The 13,443-nt window shown below is 49.1% G+C and overlaps 1 protein-coding gene across 1 annotated transcript in view; it reads left to right on the plus strand.

The window, feature by feature from the left end:
• The window catches only part of SLCO3A1 (solute carrier organic anion transporter family member 3A1), a 298,024-nt gene that overhangs the window by 240,974 nt on the left and 43,607 nt on the right, over window positions 1–13,443 (plus strand). The window contains exons 5-7 of the mRNA XM_040493405.1: window positions 2,421–2,585; window positions 7,580–7,778; window positions 10,032–10,170. Coding sequence (XP_040349339.1) covers window positions 2,421–2,585; window positions 7,580–7,778; window positions 10,032–10,170 — 503 coding nt within the window. The remainder of the gene's footprint in view (window positions 1–2,420; window positions 2,586–7,579; window positions 7,779–10,031; window positions 10,171–13,443) is intronic.

Raw genomic sequence — 13,443 nt, forward strand, 5'->3', positions numbered from 1 at the left:
ATTCTAATTAGTTGGGCCATTTAGAGGTTTCATCTCCTAGGAGATGAGATTGAGTCTGTGTAATTAGCTCTCTTCTTTAGGACAGCTGGCTAATTCATCACCTTGGAATGCAATTGTAGACTCCCAGCTCACCTGTTTATTTTGTGTGACCATGAATGCTGGTGGGTTCTTCCGAGGCTTCGGATAATACTTGCTTCATCTGGGACTCAATTTTATCTTTTCTGTTTACACAGGTGGAACCACATGCCAAATATCCTATATTATTATCACAACAGAACAGAGTTTCCCTAACTCCACTGGCATACCACTTTTATAATTTTTTTCGCCGTATCTGCTGACCACCCGTACCATTATTTACCTCAGGCTTATCTTTAAATAACTTTAAATCTCCTTGTTTTAACCTGGCATCGTTTTAAGCTATGAGAGCCATGAAAGCACACATTGGAGATATCAGTTACATTTCAGTTGACTTTTTTGTAAGGACACATTAAAATAACAGCATAAGTATTGAAGCGACGGGTTGTCCCCTAATACCCGCACCTGCAGGGACCCCTAGCGCACCGCCAGGAAATGTCATCGCACCATAGTTGAGGGGACCTGGTGGAACACCAAACATCAAGGATTCTACTTGCTGGCAATGATCCAAATAATGTGGTTGCATTCAAAGAATTAAAAACACAACAAGAACAACAACAAATCACCCATTTTTTTAAAGCACCAATATACGTGCGGAATCTTAAGTGGTTTATGAAACCACCTGCTTTGAGAAATATAGAGTATAATAAAATAAGATTGAAATGCATAACCTCAGTAAGACCTGCCTTCTGACTCTGGTGGTGCTTAATATGGTGCACAAGTCACCAAGTGCTTTTGCCTGCTGTCGGTTCTCACCTGAGCCCCGGGCACCAGGCTGGGCAGGCAGCTTCTTCTGGGTGGGACTGGATGATGAGAAAAGACCACCTGAGGGTAAAGGAACAAATGTAGCAAAGATCTGGGGCAGAGCATCTCCGGAGAGGGAGGAGACCCTAGTGCACAGCCTTAGGTGGGGAGGGCCTGCTTGGGATAGGAAAGAGTGGGAGCAGGCAGGCTGGACTGGAGGGAGAAAGGGGTGTGGTAGGAAGTGTCATCCGATTGCTAAGGGGAAGTTTTGAGCAGGATGGTAATTTGAGTTGACCCCACTGGCCACAGTGTAGGGAATGATTATTTCAGATCAAAAGTCAAGACTCAACTGGTCTTGACCCTACCCTAGTTGGGTTGCTCTGGGACTCCCCGATGTGAGAACTCATGGAAACTTTTTCCAAGGAGTTGGCCGTAGACGTGTTGAGAAGAGGTGGGGTTTGACTCAGCATATGTATGTATGTATATATGTGTGTGTGCGTGTGTGTGTGTGTGTGTGTGTGTGTGTATGCATAGAATTCCATTTCTTTCTTGAAACTTCTCAAAGTTGAAAAATATATACATACATACGTGTGTGTGTGTGTGTACACACGTATGTATGTATGTATGCATTATTTTGTTTTTGAGAGAAAGAGTGAGCAGGGGAGAGAGAGAGAGAGAGTGCGCATCCCAAGCAGGCTCCATGCTCAGCACAGAGCCTGATGCAGGGCTTGATCTCATGACTGTGAGATCATGACCTGAGCTAAAATCAAGTGTTGGACACTCAACCAACTGAGCCACCCAGGCGCCCCAAGATGGAACATATTTTCTTTTTTTTTAAAATTTTTTTTTTTCAACGTTTATTTATTTTTTTTGGGACAGAGAGAGACAGAGCATGAACGGGGGAGGGGCAGAGAGAGAGGCAGACACAGAATCGGAAGCAGGCTTCAGGCTCTGAGCCATCTGCCCAGAGCCCGACGCGGGGCTCCAACTCACGGACCGCGAGATCGTGACCTGGCTGAAGTCGGACGCTCAACCGACTGCGCCACCCAGGCGCCCCTGGAACATATTTTCTTAACACACATATATAGTCACAAATCTTTATCCTAGGTCTATTGATAAATATGCTTATATACACTGATGTAATTATAACATTTGCAGTTTATACTTTATAATTAAATTCTATTTTTTCCTTTGAGAAACAAACCCCAAACTCTTTTTTTGGCAGGGCAGGGAAATGGAGGTAATTTGTCGTTGCTTATAAAATATCTTACCGTTTCCAGTAAACCAAGAAAAGGTGTGATACCGTTTCCCTTGTTGCATTCAGTCTCAGTTCAAGTGGCTAAATATCAGCCTGTGTTTTGAAGCCAGACTCTTTACAGTTGCGGGTGACTTCCCGTCGCTAGGTTTCAGCCTGAGCTACTGGGCGATAGCCCGGGCTGTTTACTGAGATACACAAAAGCGTGTCAAGAAGGGACCCAGGGGGGCAGAAGACCTGGGAGTGCAGTGTGTGACCGTGGCTCTCTGCTTGTCTCTCCCTGCAGTGATCCCGAAGGTCACCAAGCACCTGCTGTCCAACCCCGTGTTCACCTGCATCATCCTGGCCGCCTGCATGGAGATTGCAGTGGTGGCTGGCTTTGCCGCCTTCTTGGGGAAGTACCTAGAGCAGCAGTTTAACCTTACCACCTCTTCTGCCAACCAGCTGCTCGGTGAGTCCGCCTCGCCGTCCCCCGGGGAGGGCAGAGGGCTGCCGTCCTGCGTGTAACACTCTCAGGGTCTACCGAGTTCCCCCCAGAGAAAGAGCCCAGGCTCTGCTGTTCCTTTAGCAGCAGCATTCATGGACTCTGTGTGCAGAAGGCATTTCAAAGTATGTTCTTGGGGTCAGATTTGCCGAAAGGATATGATAAAGACCTAGAAAATAAATTGTATGTAAGAAGCCTTGTGACAGGCCAGGAGATGAGTAGATGGGTGCGAACTGCAGAATTGAGGAGACGAGGGAATGAAGGGAGAGGGGAATAAAGATGTACCCTGAAAGGCTAGCAGGCTTCGGTCAGGTACGTAAAAAAAAGTAAGAATATTTCTGGCAGCATGAAACCCGCAGTCAGCAAATACAGAGGTTGGAGGCCATGCACTCCCTTCCTGACCCCTGCCCGTGGCAGACGCAATTTATGGATCGTGGTACTCCTTCTCCCCAAGAGCCGGCATGGCCTTCCCATCCTTCTCAGTAGTAGTCTACAGGCATCCGTTCCACTGTTTGGAGTTGGCATGGTAAGGAAAACCAATTTGCCCTCAGGGGAAGAGCATTACTAAGGGGGAGTTAGGAAAGTGGCCTCCTCGCAACTGACCAGGGAGACGGGAGAGTTAAGGACTCCAGGGGTCTGGCTCGGACAGCTGGTGGTACCATTTGTGAAACCTGGAAACCTCAAAGAATCAGATCCGTGGGGAAGATGATGAGATCGCTTTTGAAGTTCCCGAGCGCGAGATGCCCGTGGTGTAGCCACGTGGCCTCCTGGACTCGGCGGGGGATCCGGAAGGAGACCCGGGTGAGGCAGAGAGGTTTGGGAGCATCGGTGTACGGATGGAGGACACGGGAGTGAACGTTACGTGATGAGAAGGTGGAGAATTAGAGAAAAAGGGTGAGAGACCAACCGTGAGGAAACAGTGGCGTCTGTGGGGGAGTTTGAGAGAAACCCACAGGGCATGAGAGTCCAGGAAGAGATGATTCCAAGAAGGGAGCCATTAGCTTCCTCCCATTAGTTGCAACAACCAGGACACCCTTCCACCTGTGTCAGAGCTGTGTCCGAGAAGTGGTGAAGCGGGGAGCCCGTGCTCTGTGTGGAGAGTAGCCCACACAGAGGGACGGCGTAATCTGTGACTGCAGGACACTTTCCCGAAGCTCAGGTGTAGAGCAGAGGAGAGTGGCCCCAGCAGGCAGGCCGTGTGTGTAGGGGTCCAGGGGACCGGTGGAGATGCTGCATTGCTGGAAAGGTTGGAAAGGTGAGCAGGTTGCTAAGCGTAGGGGAAAGAGCCAGCACAAGGGGATTTGCGGGAAAGAGCGGGGTGTGGACGGACAGCCCTCGACAGAAAGGCTCATCCGTCCTACAAGTGCGGAGGAGAGAAGCATGAGTGTGGCCACTGAGAATCCGGCTAGGACAGCCCTGCATCTGAGAGAGATCTGCGGCCACACAAATGACCTTCTCTGGTAAGTAGGGGCGTCAGATCATCTGCTGAAGGGAATGGTCTTCTTCAGCGCTTCCTGTGTCTTTGCATAATGGCCCATAAACAAATGCAAAGCCGCTAACCCGTCAGGAGTCATCAGGAAAACACATAACTGCACTGCGATACCACGGACTGATAGCACCGAGTGTTGATGAGGATGTGGAGCAACTGGAACTCTCGCGTGTGGCAGTTAGCAGTGCCCAAAGGTGGGAGCGCTTGGGACAGCTCCTGGGCAGCGCCTGGGAAAGCCAGTGTTTACGCTGGGATCCATCCCTTCTACTTCTGGGCATGTTCCCACCAGAAATGAATGTTGAAATCCGTTCGTTTAGATATGCATATGTGACAGCGTTCAGAGCCTCCTTGTGCATAATAGCCCCAACTGGATTCAGCCCAGATGTCTGTCGACAGGAGAATGGGTAAATAAATTATGGAATGCTCGTGCAGTCTTCACACAGCATGAAAAAGCAAGCCTTTTCATACCTGTCTCTGTGTGGGTGAATCTGACAGAGTTGAAAGACGTCAGGCACAAAAGAGTACATGTGTATGTGAGTTCAAAAGAGGAGAAGTTAATTAAAATGATGGAGGCCTTGATGATGGGTACTATCTTTCCAGGAGGAGGGGGAGGGCAGCCACCAGGGAACCTTCCTGGGCTGCTGGAAATGTTCTAAGCTTGATTGGAGCCGTGGTTATAGGGGTGTATACAGATGCAGGAATTGATTGGCTGTTCCCGTAAGCTTTGTGTACTTCCCAGCACATGATGTATCTCAATTAAAAAAAAAAAAAAATGAAAAACATACTATGATAATGCAGCTGGGTCATAGCACGTCTCCTTGGGAGCTGCTAGGGTTGCACAAGCCTTCTTTCTTTCTTTTTTTCTTGTTTCTTTTCTTTCTTTTTTATTTTTTTACTAATAACGCTTTACCATCCACTTCTGTGTTAAGTGTCACTTCCAAGAAGTATTAGCAAAATGCAGGCAGCCCTTTAGTTCCTGTCTGACAGAGATAGGTAAAGCGGGTTTCTTTTATAATTAAAGTCATAACTTTTTCATTATAACCTGGGGTGTCTCTGGTTTCACCCTCCGGCAGCCAGTTTCTCCATTTCTTCCTCATTCCTGTGCTGCTGTTCTTACGTGCTGATTGCATTTGCTTGGTTGCTTCAGCGCGGGGACTGTGTTTTATTTCAGAATAGACTCCTAAGGTTTCTATTGACAAACAAATCAATAGTCTTCAGGGCAGAAGGTCAAAACAACAATCTCGCCTTCTTGCACCTGTTTCTTTCCCAGTGACTCTGTCTGTCAGAGGGCCTGGCAGGGGAGGACCTTGCGGAGAGGCCACCTGCTGGCCCATCTGTCAGTCCATCTGTCCAACAGTCCACGCAGCATGTGTGCCCTCTCCCTGTGTCCTGCTTGGGGCCTCACTTTAATCAGCAGGGACCCTGGAGGGCGGGCGGTGGGGACAGAGTGAAATACTGGGAGCACCAGGCAAGGCTCTCATCAGAAAGTGCTTGGTTCCTACAGACCCAGGGGATAGGGCCCAAGCAGTCATCCCTGGGCCTTCGTGCGTGGCTCTGTGCCAGCCTTGAAGCCATCAACAAATGGGACAGAGTCCCGAAAAGAGCTACATAGATGATTAAGGCGCTGATGGCATGGATTTATGCGTGAAGATAAAAAGGACTCAATCTGCATAGGTTAACGTAATGAGGATAGTTTCGGGGAAGTTCTGATAACTGAATGCTAAGGTGGCACACCCATCAGGGAGGAAGAGAGAAGGCTGATGATGGCTGGGAGAAAAGGCGCCGAAAGCCTGTTATTGCCATAGTTACCATCATCACCAGGTGATGCTCCCTGCGGTCTCTGCTAGGAAATGAAACAAAGCACATGCCTGCTCTCTGGGCGTGCGCATGTCCTCCCAGTGTTCATTCACACAGATCCAACCTGCTCACCTTTCCATACATCCTGAAAATGAGCCTCAGCGCCCGCTCTGTGCGAGGCACACAGAACCGTCTGGACTGAGCGGGATGGAGAAGGTTCTTGGGCTCAGGGAAGCTTCGTCTGGGGAGGGGGAGAGTGAACAAGAAACAAGAGAACTAAAAAGGGATGAGGCAGCTTCAGACAGTGGGGAGAGCCACGAAGACAATAAAATGGGGTGAGGAATGATAGGGAGGCCCCTGCGTGGAGTGTAGGACCACTCTAGATGGTGTGAGCTGGGAAGGCATCTCTGAAAGGAATACGGGGCCAGCCAAGTGGAGACATAGTGCAAGAATGTTCCAGGAGAGGGATCAGCAAGTGTAAAGCCTGGGGGGACCTGAATGGGCTTGGTCCGTCCCGGGGAGGGAAAGGAGGAACAATGGGCATGGGGTGAGCAGAGAGAGGCACTTGGGGGCTAGATCGTGAAGGTCATTTCTACGCCAAGAACAAGGGAAAACCAAGTAGATATTCCAAGAGCATCAGGTAACACAGAGATCTTTGTTTCACTTAAATGTGACTTGAGCTATTTTCTTGCAGAGCTCAGCCTTCCTGATTATGTTTTTCTTACCCTAATATTAAAATTAATTTGCATTCTTTTAGCACATACCAGCTGGTTGGTGTAGTCGATTGACCTAGAGGTCTGTTGATTGGCAAGAAGGAGGCAGCCTGCCCTGGGAAATTGGCCATGTACTATCTACATGGTGAATAAATGACACACGGCTAATTTAAAGCTGAGTTTTAGATGAAGCAAATCAGAACAAAGCAAAGACCAAACAGGAGATTGGAACTCTAGGACCCTTCGGCCCTTCTAAAATTCCATGAGTCTCTGAGAATCAGAAATAACAGGTTTATGGTCCTGTTGCCTTGCAGATAGCTCTGTTTATAAGAGAGGGGGGAAATTTTATGCCAATTATTCACCAAGAATTAACAAAACGATTTATTGATTCTACTTCCGGAGAGGTCTGGGAGCTGGTTAAAAGGCCACCTGCATGGGCCGGTGAGTCCTAGGACCTCCTTTGTTTACACACCGCCAGGCCTTTCCATGAAGCCCTCCTTGACTAATGAGAAAAAGAGAGAAAACCCCCAAACGATCTTGAGTCCCCTCTTCCCACGTCATCTCAAAATGCACAGAGAGTACATTAGTGCTCTGTGATCTTTACGTCCCTAAAACATGTGTCCCAAGTCTGTCTGTCTTTGTCTCTTGGCTGTTCCCATGGCAGCCGTGTCTTTCCCATGAGGGTACCTCGCTTAGCATGATAGGTGTAGGTATTTGGACCCCTAATAACGGAGTGTGTACATGTGTGTCTCCCCCAGTTTTCGGTGAGCTCCCTGAGGCCAGAAATAAGGCCCTTTGTGGAGACCTAGGGGTGGAGGGCAGCATGGAGAAAGGGGTGCAGTCATGGTATCCCTGGGAATTCAGGTTGGACAGGGTTCAGCCCCCAGCCTGGCACTCCTCTGTCGTACTGGCGGGTCCTGGTTTCCCTGCTAACAGTTTCTGCTCCTCTGTTTTCCTCCCAGGGATGACTGCAATTCCATGTGCCTGTCTGGGGATCTTCTTGGGGGGTCTCCTGGTAAAGAAGCTCAGTCTTTCCGCCCTCGGGGCCATTCGGATGGCCATGCTCGTCAACCTGGTGTCCACAGCTTGCTATGTTTCCTTCCTCTTCCTGGGCTGTGACACGGGCCCTGTGGCTGGGGTTACTGTTCCCTATGGAAACACGTAAGTGCCACAAATGTCTCTTTCCGCCCCTGCCTGCCCAGGGGATGCCATGGTAGGGTCACCAGCTTTGTCTCTGGTGACCATGAATGGAGGGTTCGATGATGCCTCTGTATCTTCCTCCCAGTGCCGGAGAATCAACGTGGACCTCATGGGTAGAGGGTGCAAGGCCATTCCACTCAACAGCTGTCTCCTGGGAGAGCCGGGAACACACGGGGGGAAATCGTCCTACATTCACTCCCCACAGTACTCCTATTACCATTTTTATCATTTGACCTTAGGAATAATTAAAGATAACACAGAGAAATTTTATTTGAAAATTCATCTTAGGGGCTCCTGGGTGGCTCAGTCAGTTAAGCATCCAAGTCTTCATTTCGGCTCACGTCATGATCTCACTGTTCGTGGGTTCGAGTACCTTGTCAGGCCCTGTGTTATCAGCGCAGGGCCTGCTTGAGATTTCTCTCTCTGCCTCTTTCTCTACCCCTTCCCCACTTGCTCTCTAGATAGATCGATAGATAAGTAAATAAGTAAGTAAATAAATAAATAAGTAAATAAATAAATAAAAACTTTAACAATTTCGGCCTAAAAGGAAAGACAGAATAGATTACAACCGTTCCTGAAATTGCCAGGAGCTATCATTAGGCTCCCATAGTAATTATAGGGTCTCATCCACAGTAGGTATTGATAAGTATGGGAGGGCAAAGGAGGGGGGGAATAAAAGAGGGAGAAGTGAAGGAAGTTAGTTCTTATGGGACACTTTTTTTTCTAGTTATTACCCCAAGGCTCTGACCTAGAGTCCAACCAGAATTGCCCCAGAGGAAATTAGGAAGAGTCCAGCATCCACAGCTGTCCCCCTTTCTGTGTGAGACTTGGAAGCTGCTTGGGGATCAGCCTGGAGCTTCAAGGGTGCAGCAGAGTTGGCCTGCAGGATACCAGTTCCTCCTCCTACCAGTCTCCTCCTCCTCCAAGCAGGCCATCAGGCTTTCTCCTATTGTCCTGTATCTAGAAGGTATAGGCACCCGCAGGGTCAAGCAGGCTGAATGTGGGAACACCGGTGAAGGCAGCTGTCTGTATATTCATGCATAGTCCACGCGTCTGTGTGCCCCTCTGTCCCCTTTACCACCACCGTGGCCACTTCTGCCCCCACCCCAGCCCTGGTTCCTCCCCCTCCCAAATGTGGCACCTTCTGGTTTGTGCATACCATGAATAACAGCTTTTGGAGAGAAACACTGCCAGCCTTAAACTGTGCCAGCTCTCAAGTAGTAAACTTGTCGCGGTTCAAAGCATAGGGTCTTACGATAATGAAGTTCTTCTTCATTAAAAAAAGGAAAAAAAAAAAGCTCAGGGACTACAGTCCAACTGCTAACTCTCCCCAGATTGGTAGAGCTCCAGAACCCTCTCCCCCTTTCCCATGTAGAAGGTGGGTATGTTTGGGCAGGCGACTCAGCCTGGCTCTGCCTCAGTTTCTCTCTTACCAACCCCATGGGGTTACACAGAGAATAAGTGAAATATCCGTGCGGTACCGTGAATAGTGCCTGCCACATAAATTGTCAGATACCACCGTCATCATCATTACTACGAAGCGTTCTTGAAACCTGGGAGGCTCAGCTGAAAATAACGGGGCTGGAAGGAGAGCCTGCGTCTCTTTCGGAGCTCACAACGCCCACTCCGCCCTTTACCTCTTTGCAGTTTTTCAGGCCCTGGGTAATCGTGCCTTTAATGGTACAAAAGGAAATTTAAAATAACTCGTGTTCTTTTTCTCAGGAAGTTGAATCACACAGACGATAGTTACGGAAGCCAGTCTAGTTGAGGTGTTGTTAAGCATCGTGAGGCGTACTGCCTGCTGGGGAGGGACAAAACAGAGACAAGGACTGCCCCGAGGAAGGGAGAAGTCTGTGTTCAGCTCTGCCAGGAGGAGTTGCTGGGTCAGGGAAGGAGGAACGGGCTGAGCCGCAGCAATCATGAGCAGCATCCTGGAGGAGGTGGCCCGGACCTGAGCCCAGAGGGCACGTTGGTGCAAAGGATATGAAGAGGCTTCTTCGCCTCCGGGCAGAGGAAGCGCGCAGCCTGGCACCGTCGCTTCTGTGCGCGGCGTCTCTCAACAGAGGCGCCAGGCCGGTCCTTGTGGGACGCGGAGGGGGGAGAGCCGAGGAGGAGAAGGCAGGGATGCCAGGTGACTCGTCACAGCAGAGGGCGGAGCGATCCAATCGAAATTGACCTTCCTTTGATGGATTCCATGTTTTGGTTCTTTTCCAGCTCAGCGCCTGGCGTGGCCCTGGACCCCTACTCACCCTGCAATAAAAATTGTGAATGCCAAACCGATTCCTTCACTCCCGTGTGTGGGGCAGATGGCATCACCTACCTGTCTGCCTGCTTCGCTGGCTGCAACAGCACGGTATTGGTGATTTTCTGACCGGAGGGGATGGGGCAGGGGACGCGGGCAGACAGAGTAGTTTAAAACCCACGGTCAAGGGCAGCAGTGGGCCACCACATGTGTTCTATACTTTGTGTTCCTGCCCTGTGACTGTTTCCCAGACTCTACCGCAGTCCAGTGGAGGATCCTCAGCAGAGTGGGTAGACTGCCGGGTCTTTCAGGCCTTCCTGCTAAATCAAGTAGGTTTCCAGAAAGTGTCACGGAGCAACCAAAAGTTAAAAAAAAAAAAAAAAATTCAAAGGAAGCTGTACATATGGAGCCAGAGAAAAAGATTATGGTTCAAGACACTCACAAAGGGTGTCAGTGGAACAGCCTGACTCTACCGGTAATGAGCTCCCCGTCAACAGAAGTATATAAAGGAAGGCTAGAATACCATTTATCAGAGAAGTCTTCTTCCAAACCTGAGACTATCTGACAGTAATTCAACCTCCTCCTTTTCCGTTTCCTTTGCCTTATTATTCTCAACTAGATACCTCCCACTTTTACCCATCCCCCCCCCCCAAACTGTTTTTTGTTTTCCCCCCTTGTCAGTATGAATTTTCCAATTGGCTATCAGCCTGCCGTTTTCCATGTTCTCTGCTTGAAAACCTGATGCTAAGGGACTGACTGGTCACCAAGTCATGCTTATACACCAGCCTGTCTTCTGCATCCACATCACCACTGCCCTGGTGCCAGCCCTCCTGGTCTCTCCCTTGGACCAGTGTGGCAGTTGCCCAACTGTCCCCGCAGCTCAGGGTGGCCCCCTTCTGGCCCATCTTCTACACTGCAGCCGAAATGATGTCTGCAACACTGCAGAGGGCCCTGTCTAATGCTACCTATGAGATAAGATCTAGGCACTGAACTGGCTTTGTATGTGCCTTCAGCGCAAGTCTGTTCTCAGCCATTCTCTCTAGCTCTGTTTCCTTTTAGTTTGTGGTATTCAGCTTCCCCCACACAACGTGTATGCCTTTTCACACTTCTCTCCCCATTTGGACAACTCCTACTCAACTGTCGGTACCCTACTCGACTTCCCCCTTCTCTGTGAAAACATCCCTTCTCTTCTTTAGCTTTGATGTTCTTGCCTCTGTGGTTCTCTGATCTGTCTCTCCTGAAGGCTTCTCTCTCATTTCACTGCAGTGATCTGCTAAACGTATTTGTCGTCTGCTCTGATCTGTGAGTTTCCCGAGTGAGGGCTGTCATCCAGGAGTGCTCTGTAAATGTTCAGGAATGCATAGGTGAAGAGAAAGATAAGGAAAAGGCTAGGTGGCTGCCTTAGAGGAATTCAGAGTTGGAATTACTTGTTTCTTGTCCTGCTCACATTCTGTATCTTTTAGAGGCAGCAATTTCTCTGAAGGAAATCGATCACTTATTTTCATCTCCAAAGATTTCATTTTTCTTTGCTTTTAACATTTAGATTTCTGGCCAGTTATTAACATTTTTCTATTGAGAAAATAAATCCCGATGGTGGGGGGATGGTGGTGGTGGTGGTGGTGGTGGTGGTGGTGGTGGTGGAGAGAAACTGATTTTTTTTTTTTAATTAGATGATAAAGCAATTTCTTTATGTGACTGGAAACGAATTTTAAAATGGGATGGGGCCTTGTGAATGGTTAAAATAAAAGTACAAGCTATTCTTTTTCATGACAACAATTTTATTAACATCTTAATAGCCAAAAAGTTATATACATCAGTTTTGCTTCTTGTCCTGCTTTAGGAATTAAATTGACTCAGTATAGGCTGGTATCCTGAGACCAAACAGGTCTCTATTCCAGAGCATTCTCTGACAGCCAAAAAAAAAAAAAAATTGTCTTAAAAATTGCATATCCCTTGATCTTGCATGTACGAGTCTTACTGAATGAGAGCCTCACCGGCCAGTGAGTCTTTGCAGCTGCTGAAACAGGAATGTGTGGAATGCAGTTATTGGATAGTGAGCTTCTCTGATTCCCTCTGGATAGACTGTTCCTTCTCCAGACACCTGCCTTTTCCTCACATTGCTGGAGGCCTCCTAAGGCCTCCTATCATCTGCTGGGGTGCAGGCAAATCAGAGAGGTTCTCCTCCCGCGATTACAAGTCAGAGATTGAGGTAGCCCCGGGCCCCAGGACCGGGTGGGAGTCACATTTCTCCTCCATGGAGGCAGATCTCAGGATGTCCTGGCTGTCAACAGGTCGATGAGGCCACGCCTATCCCGGAAAGGGGTCCTTGTGACAACCTAGCCTTAAAAACAACCCTAACTGTAGAGGTCGCAACAGCAGCAAACTTTTTCAAGAGCCTGCGTGGGCCAGGCAACAGGCCTTCCACATGTCACTCGTGGTCCGTGACGACTTGGCCTGGAGTCAAAGAAATCTCAGGCCACCATCCAAAAATGAGCAGAAAGCAATTTCAATCTTCTAAATCTCTGCTGCAGTATTTTGGGGAAATGCCAAATGGTGGATTATATTCCTGGTACATTCGCTCCCTCCTTCGTTCCCAATTCTTGCCTCCAAGCTCTCAAAAAAGCCCTTCCACAAGCTGAAGCCTTCCTCATCCGTCTTCCCAATTTCCCTGTTTCCTTATTATTCCTTCACCGTCTGCTGGAGTCCTCTAGCTTTCCAGGTGTGAGCGCAACCATTCTTACCCCTGCACCCCCGGCCCTGTGTGCGTTTTCCCGTCGATCCTCCCGGCAACCTGGGGAGGGAGGCGTTATTTTCACTCCCGATGACAAACTAGTCACTTGCCCCGGCTCGCGCAGAGCATGGTGGTGGTGGCATTGGAATGTGGATTGGTCTGATCCCAAACCCAGTGTCGTCTTCTGACTCTGCTACTGACCTCTTGAGGATGCTTACCTTCTTCTTCCTTGAAAGGACTTCACTCATGCGCTCCATAGTCAGGACATTGCCTTCACAGGCTGGCCCTGCTGCCTCTGCAGCCTCAACCTCCCCACTTCTCCCACCTGTTGAAGAACGACTTACTGTGTTGAACTTCATGGGGTTCCTCTGACACACCCAGCTCTCCCTTACCTCCAGGTCTTGTCACGAGCTGCTCCTTTTATACCTCCGGGCCTTTGCACACGCTGCTCCTTTTATACCTCCGGGCCTTTGCACACGCTGCTCCTTTTCTCAAGGAGAGTCTTCCCTTAAGCCCTTCAGATGCACAGTAGTTCTTTTTCTGCAGCTGAGAAGCCTCCTCCCCGCTTATCACTTCTTCCAGGGCTGCATTAGAACTTGGTCCTGCAGAGTCCTCCGGCACCTGCTCTGTCCTGCAAGGTCAGACCCTCCCTC

Source organism: Herpailurus yagouaroundi, unplaced genomic scaffold (assembly GCF_014898765.1).
Source record: "Herpailurus yagouaroundi ecotype Mexico unplaced genomic scaffold, PumYag 185, whole genome shotgun sequence".
In the NCBI taxonomy this organism is placed as follows: domain Eukaryota; kingdom Metazoa; phylum Chordata; class Mammalia; order Carnivora; family Felidae; genus Herpailurus; species Herpailurus yagouaroundi.